Source organism: Kryptolebias marmoratus, linkage group LG9 (genome assembly GCF_001649575.2).
Source record: "Kryptolebias marmoratus isolate JLee-2015 linkage group LG9, ASM164957v2, whole genome shotgun sequence".
In the NCBI taxonomy this organism is placed as follows: Eukaryota; Metazoa; Chordata; class Actinopteri; order Cyprinodontiformes; family Rivulidae; genus Kryptolebias; species Kryptolebias marmoratus.
This window is the reverse complement of record NC_051438.1, coordinates 12,774,115-12,781,762: the sequence shown is the minus strand read 5'-3', so window position 1 is coordinate 12,781,762 and position 7,648 is coordinate 12,774,115. Positions and strand designations below refer to the sequence as shown.

Sequence of the window (7,648 nt, the reverse complement as noted above, 5' to 3'; positions counted from 1 at the left end):
TGTGTGTGTGTGTGTGTGTGTGTGTGTGTGTGTGTGTGTGTGTGTGTGTGTAGGTGTGTGTGTGTGTGTGTGTCGGACGCGGAGGCGGAGCCGGTGTCGGTGGGGGCAGACTATAACCGAGCCGCTCCTCCGTCCTGCTCCTCCACTCAGGCGCAGCAGCTCCAACCCCGCGGGTCCACACCAGGAGGTCCCCCGAGCAGGACGGAATAAGACATCCCGTAATAACAAAGAGGGGGAACATTGAGAGGAGAAACAAGCGGACGGGTCACAACTTCTGCTCGGCCATTTTTTCCTTTTTATTTTCATTTTTTTACACACCAAATCTCTTATTCTCTGCTGGAAGTGTCGGGACACGATGAGGATTTTGACGGCTGCGCTCCTGCTTCTTCACGCCTTGGGTGAGTGGACCCCCCGTGGCCCCCCGTGGCCCCGCGCCGCACCGGGAGCGCGCGCTCCGTTCGGTCATTTACTGTAGCCGCCTGCCTGACAGTCTCTGAACCACGACATTTGAACTGTACACCTTTCAAAACGAACCCCCCTATATTTCCTTGACGGCTGTCCGGGCGCTAAAGGGGGTCATCTCTCTATTTTAGAGCGCCGGGCTTTATGTAACCGGATACATTTATTTTTAACTCATATTCTTGCCTGACATTAGCTAAGAGTCTGTGTATGCGTTTTGGGCGTGTGTGTGTGTGTGTTTGAAAGCTGAAGTATTTTTTTGCCCCCCAAAAAGCTGCATTAGTGGTTGGGCAGAGGGTCACTTTGCTGCTTGTGTTGTCTCCAAATCCCACCTGAAGGTTGCAACATGTTTGGGCTTGTCCTCTGAGCTCCGCCCCACATGGGGCCATCTGTCCTGAGGGTTTTCTTCTCTGTGCATCACCTATAATCAGCGTTTCTTAGGTTTTAAATGCTTCTTTTTCTTCTCCCGCAGTGGTGTCCAGGGTGGCCCACGGCGCTGCGGTCGACAGGCACGACAACGACCGACACACGTCTGTTTTTGACCTCCTGGGCACGACCAGAGGCCAGAGGAAGGTGGTGGAGGAGGACAAGCGCACGAGCATGCCGACGGTCAACTACAGCCAGGAGGAGGAGGAGGACGAGGATTATTACGACTACGAGCTCGACGGCGAGATGTCTGGAGATTACGACACGCTCATGCCGAAAGGTAAGCTCGTCTGCAGGGGAGCGTGGCTCTGATTTCGCCTCTCCGCAGCAGGAACAGAGGATAACTGTCCGCCGTTTGTTCCGTCTAGTTGCCATGTCGAGCAAGCCCAAGGACCCGTCCTCCGTGCTGGAGGCCGAGGCCACGAGGGGGAAGGTGGGGAAGAAGGGGGGGAAGAAGAAGAAAGGCAAAGGCCTGGGGAGGAAGAGGAACCCCTGCCTTAAGAAGTACAAGGACTTCTGCATTCACGGCGAATGCAAGTACCTGAGGGACATCCGCGCCCCGTCCTGTGTGTAAGTACCCGAGCCACGTGCATCCAAGCGCCGGCCGCAGTGCGTGGTCCTTTACTAATCGCCTCAACTGTTGGCTCTCCAGGTGCCACTCGAACTACTCGGGCGACAGGTGTCAGTTCTTCACGCTGCCTGTGCAGTCCCCGGAGGGCTACAACCGCACCACGGCCCTGGCTGTCATCGCCGTGGTGCTGTCGTCCATGTGCCTCATCATCATCGGCCTGCTGCTGATGCTCAGGTAGGGTCCAGCCCGCCGACGCACACCTCAAACGGCGGCCGACCAGGGAGCTGAAGCCTCGCCTATAACGCCGTCTCCTCTTGTTTCGCCGCAGGTTTTACAAACGAGGAGCGTACGACGTCGAGAGCGAGGAGAAGGTCAAACTGGGACTGGCGTCTAGCCATTGAAGAGGCAAAAACAGGTCCGTCGTCACGAGGTTTTCCGCAAATCTTCTTTTCCTGAATCCCGTTTCTTAGTGGCGCTTAGTTCAGATCACAAAAAGCAGAGGTTTAAACATATGTTTCCAATATGATCTCCATATTTGGCTTAAGACTAGTTAACAAACCTTACAATGTTGTGTTTCTACACCTGTTGAAGTGATAGTTCAGTTCTTTTCACGTGGGGTTTTGTGGAAGGTTTTTAACAGCTCTTCGAGCGTCTTCACTTTTTGACAAATGGGAATTATTCTGCCAGGAGCATCAGGCTAACGGCTAACTCAAGCAGGGATAAGACCAAATTGCTGTCTTAAAAACAACTTCCATCAAAGCAGCTCATACGAATGCCAAATTATTAACCTTTACATTACTGTTAATTACTGATTACATGGTTAATCCTGTAGAAATATTACGATATTCCTGCTAGAAGTGCACCGTGAAGCGTCTAAAGTCCGACAACAAGCTAGCTGCTGTTGACGCTGGTTGGGCTTACAGATAACCAAACAACTACAATAATAAACTGACAACAATGTAAAGGTTATAACATGGAGTTTGCAGGAATTGCTGCAAAACCTTTGAGACTCAAGTTGTTTTAAGATGCCCCGAATTCCCTTTGGGCTGGACTCCGGTTGGACTAGCTGTTAGCTCGTTGATCCGGTCAGAATTAAGTTTCATTTCTCCAAACTGAGGTGTAAGGGTTTGTAAAGTAACTGCTGGATGAACCGATCTTGGGCCCATTCAGACGAGCTGTTAGCTCATCAGTCCGGTCCGGGTTAAACTCTCTTTCTTTAAACTTAGGTCGGTCGAAGAGCTACCTACAACAGGTAAGATACTAATTGTTCAGAACCGCTCCACAAAACCCCACGTGAAAAGATTTGAACTATGGCTGGAAGAGGGATCGACGATGATACACGTCAAACTAGACGTTACAGTGATGGTTGTGACAACATGAAGTGTAGCAGGTCAGGTAGCCGTACTTCTTTACCCTCCCCTACATCACACACAGAACTGGGACACCCCTCCCCTCCATGAACACGTAGGGCTAAGTGTTAAAACGAAAGGCCGAAATGGGAAAGTAACCAACGGAGTTTGTGCCCCGTTAAAACAGCCGTCCCGCTCACAGCTTCTGCTTATTTCTTCCCATTAGGCAAAAAAAACGCAGAGATTCTACCTCAAACCAGAGTAAAAGGAGCAGCGCCGGAGGTCCTGGAGGGAACGAGAATGTAAATGCGAAGACAGAAGAACGATCTGCCAAGGCGTTCCGCACGGAGAGAGCCGGGCGTCCGATCGAAAGTCGCTGGCCGCCGTCGGAAGAACGGGCGCGCGGAAAACGGAAAAGCATAAGTCTCAAGAGATGGACGGGAGACGTGACGAGACGAGCACCGAGGGACAGAGTTCAGCCTCCGCGCCGCTTCTTGAGCGTGTGAAAAAAAAGCAAAAACAACAAAAAAAAAAGAGAAAGTTTCAAACAGAACTGAAATATTTTTTATCAGCAATAATAGCTCATTTGAACGTCTTTGTTTTGTTTCTCGCAAGGGGAATTTTATACTTTACTGCACAAGGCCGTCATCTTTTTTTAAGAAACACCCCACTCCCCCTTTTTTTCTTTTGTGTGTGTATAGTAAAAGTTATATTTATAAGTTTTATTTATTTATTTAAGTTAACGGTATTTATGGAAAGTTTTAATTTCCTTTAGCCGTTTTTAAAATATATATTAACGTTACAGATTTTTTTTTTTTTTTTTGTATTTCTTATTTATGAAACAGAAAAAAAAGAAAGCTCGAGTTCTTTTGGTATTTCATGAACATTTCTGAATTCCTTGGAGTTTAATTTGGGCAACAAAAAATGATCCACAGCACTGTGATTAATAAATTCATCACTGATTAGCCTTTTTGGGTTTTGTTTTGTTGTTGCTGTTCTAGTTTAAATAAGAGCAGTGCTTTGGATTCATGCCTACAAGCTGTTCCGTACAGCCAGTTGTACAGGTAACCAGTGCAACCAGTATTTTTTGGCTCCGGGCCTTTGCTTTAAAGCCAACATAAGAGTTTGTAATAAAGGAGGGACGCAGTGGTTGTTTATCCTGCAGGCTCAGGGATGTTAAGGCCAGAAAAGGCTCCGTCTTCAGCCTCTGTTGGATTCAAAAGGAAAAAGCAAAACAAAACAAAAAAAAAACAGGTCATTCTGGGTCGTTACAGTCCTCTGCACTGGTTCTTACAGGCAGCACAAACAGTTTCTGCATCCCTGTTTCAAAAAAAAAAGAGAAGAAGCTGCTGACAAATATCCGTCAGACAGTAGCGGGAGTGGACGTGAAGAGGGGAAGAAGTTGTAATGAAGCGAAAGGTTCAAGCTGTTAACAAACAAAATGTGAATTTAAGTGGTCTACGCTTTCAAATTCTGATCTGCAATTCTGAAGTGATTTTTTTTGTTTGTTTTGTTTTGTTTTGTTTTGTTGCCTTTCAGAGCAAAATAAATGGTCATGATCCCTATTTCTGACTCTTGTCGTTTCTATATCGTTGCATCTCGCGGCGCGGATACACATCTGGTTGTCGGCCTGTTACAGATGTTAGCCGGAGAGCCAGATGTTTTCACTCCAACACATCACTTAAGTGAGGTCAGCTTTTTATTTTCGCTCTTTCCTTGGCTTCCTGACCCTAATGCCTGTTTGGATAGCGCTCGCACCAGTTTGCTCCTTTGTCCCGTTCAGGACCTGTAATTATAGTAAAAATAATATTTTTATTTCCTGCGTCTCTGACGCATAAGCAGCCTTTATTAATCAGAGCACCTGTGTCCGGGTCTGTTCTGCTGCGCACTTAAAAGGCAATATTTTTAGAGCCATAACGCTTTTGTTACGTTTAATTATGGCTATCCGGGGGGAGGGGGGTGGGTGGGTGCAAATTCATACGCTCCTCTGTGGGCTTTCCCTTTGGACCACATGTGAAGCGAAGACTTTGATTTGTTTCATGTGTTGACATGGACGTCATCGGTTTCACTGACAGATCAATCACACAGAGAGCAGCCGGTCCTCGTTTAAAGCTGTCCGCCTCTGTGTGTGTGTGAACAGATGTGAGGTGTGTGTAAGCCAGGGAACACCTGATGCTCAGCCACAACACAGGAGCACACCGCTGACTCACGCAGCCGACAGATGTCCCGTTCAAAGGCCCACCACCCAGTGTGACATCAAGAGGCCCAAACCAGGGCCGGAGTGCCACAGGGTTCAGAGAGACCGCATACGGCAAAACACCGGCAGCAGCAATGCTGTCATCGACACGCAGGTTATAAACGAGGTAAGGAGAGTCGGAAAACACAGCTGGATTCAAAAGGAGCCAAACGTTAGTCACTCCTTGAAGTCACCTCCTACACGGATGTTGTCTCTGTGTGTTAAAGTAATGCCTCAGCGCTGACTCCGAGTGGGTTACAAGGCCTAACCGAACCCTGACAGGCAAAAAAATCCACAGCAAAAAAAAACAACAAAAAAAACACAAGTGTTTACCACGTGCTCGAATGCAAGGCTGTTTGATTCCCATGCTTTCTATTTATAATGAACAAACAAGATGCTGTAGGAAATTCATTTTCACGCTGGGGGACAGTCGTTAAAGACATGTTCTGCTAAAACCGAGGGTGTGGTACCTGATGCAGGATTCAACTTTCCTCATACCGTCTGTTGAGAAACTGAGAAGTAGAGTTGCTTATTTTCAGGAAGAAATATGAAGACATCAAGTGTTTCTCAATAGTAAAGAAAAAAGAAAGACAAGAAAAAGATCATACTCATCACAATAAAGTGCTCGTTCTGCTCTTCTGGAGTGGCATTTAGTGATAATATTGTGAATAATTGATATCTTACCTGTTCCAGATAGCTTGTTAAACTGACTCAGTTTGGACAAATAGAGTTTAATTTTGGCTTAAATAAAGAGCTAAAAGCTAGTTCAAATGTGGCCAAGACCAGTATGGATTGCTGCCATCTTAAAACCACTTCAGTCTCCAAAAAATGTAGCGGTTCATGCAAACACTGTTTTAGAAACCTTTACACTGCAGTTATTTTTACATATAACTCCATGGCTATTTGCAAACTGAAATGGCAACAGCAGTAGCTAACTAGCTATGTGTAGCCGGGGCATATTGCTCCCCCGGTTGTGCTGCTGCACCTTCTTCCTCCTGCCCATATATGGGAGAGACTGTGACAGAGCACAGCTGGCTCATTAGGGAGACAAGTAATCAGCACTGGTATTTAAAAGCAGGTAGATTGCTGAGGAGATCAGATGCAGGCTGATGACTCATGCAGAGGTAGGCTTACCATTGATTGAGAGGTGAGTTTAGAATTGTTCTAATTCTGCCACTGATTGTTGCAGGAAACTGACTTTAAAGAGTGACATCAAGAGCACTGTGTACTGGTTTTACTGTAGAGCAGGTAAGGGCTGTTCCTTATGATTACCTGGCTGTCTAATGCTCTTGTTAACTTGATTTCTTTTGTGTGTAGGTTGGCCTGCTACTGTTTCAGGTTTAGTTCTTGATTTGTTTTTAATTTTCTTATCTGTAACTTATTAGGGAAAGGGGTTCCTATTTTAGCCTTCGGGCCTGTTTTAAGGCAGGACCTATGCTGTCCCTGGATCTTGGGCTGTTTTATCTAGATTGAGGAGATTAGTGGGAGGGGGGCTTTTCTTTTCTGTTGTATTCACCAAGGGTTTGGTGTGAGTGTGTTTTTGTTGGGGAGCACTTAGGTGTATTTAGTTATATTTGCATTTTCTTTATTATTATCCCCTTCCACCCAAACAGTCTGATTTATCTGATTGGATTTTAACTTTTTTTTTCAGCTTTCAGGATCCGAGGGCCAGCATAGACTCCCTTTTTTTTTAGTGTGATAAAGTGAACTGACTATTTTACCCTTTTGAAATATTGTGAGTCCAATAAAGCATTTGTAATTTGCAGCAGTGCCTCTGTCAACTTCTTACAAATTTATCTGCGAGAACTGACAAAAAGATCTAAAGCTGTACCCAAGGTCACATATGGCTAGCTGCAGCTTGGAGACTTTCAGCATGAATGTCATATTATATTTTTTTTACCAGATTAACCATGTAATGCAAAGTTAATAGTGGTGCAAAACTTTATAAAATCATGTTTGGATGAAAATTTTCAAAACCGAATTGTTTTAAGACGGCATCTATACACTTCGATCCCGGCCCGACTCAGACAAGCTATAAGCTCATGAATTTGGTCAAACATAAACTGTATTTTTCAAACTGAGGTCGTTCAAAGAGCTACAGTATATACAATGGGCAAGATATTAATTCTTCAAACCTTTCGCCTCTACTCACTTTAAAATGTCAGAACTATCCTTTTAAGGGCATATATTTGTGTTTTTGCTCGTGTGATAGAAGCTAGTCATTTACAGTAGTAGAGCCACCTAATCCTGTTTCTCAATGTCAAGTAGCAGAGCACACAGAAATAGTGCCGTGCAGTCACGCTCACATTGCTGCTATTCCCGGGCCTGACGGACACCGAAGGGCTGGAGCGCTGAGCGAGGAGGGAGCTCTCTGCTTGTTGTTTCTCACGGTGGCACACAGCCAGGAAATAATGTCCCGCTCGATGATATCCCATTTTCCTTTCGTAGGATCCAGAACCTCAACGTGAGGTTTTCCCTCACCTTCTGAGTGTTTTTCACTGTTCCTGGAGAGACTCAGAAGTGATATCTGCACAGCTCAGGGGGGCTTTTCCTCACAGGTAGTCCAAAAAATAATAATTGGAAGGAGCAAAATAGATTGTGTACCAG

General features: G+C 45.7%; 1 protein-coding gene and 1 long non-coding RNA gene across 2 annotated transcripts; both read left to right on the top strand.

Annotated features, from left to right (window-relative positions):
- Positions 1–141: 141 nt before the first annotated feature.
- Positions 142–4,370, top strand: hbegfa (heparin-binding EGF-like growth factor a). The gene is made up of 6 exons (XM_017426615.3): positions 142–398; positions 932–1,165; positions 1,254–1,455; positions 1,538–1,690; positions 1,785–1,871; positions 3,032–4,370. Exons 1-5 carry the CDS (start codon positions 356–358, stop codon positions 1,855–1,857), a joined length of 705 nt encoding a protein of 234 aa, XP_017282104.1. The 5' UTR covers positions 142–355; the 3' UTR covers positions 1,858–1,871; positions 3,032–4,370.
- Positions 4,371–5,371: 1,001 nt separating this feature from the next.
- LOC119617321 lies at positions 5,372–6,806 on the top strand. Its single transcript, XR_005233555.1, has 2 exons — positions 5,372–6,165; positions 6,231–6,806. It is a non-coding gene; the product is annotated as an uncharacterized LOC119617321 (long non-coding RNA).
- The last annotated feature ends 842 nt before the right edge of the window (positions 6,807–7,648 follow it).

Coding starts and splice junctions, on each gene's coding strand:
- hbegfa (XM_017426615.3), top strand. CDS start 356: ATGAGGATTTTGACGGCTGCGCTCCTGCTTCTTCACGCCTTGG. Junction 399..931: donor CCTGCTTCTTCACGCCTTGG/GTGAGTGGACCC, acceptor CTTCTCCCGCAG/TGGTGTCCAGGGTGGCCCAC. Junction 1,166..1,253: donor CGACACGCTCATGCCGAAAG/GTAAGCTCGTCT, acceptor TGTTCCGTCTAG/TTGCCATGTCGAGCAAGCCC.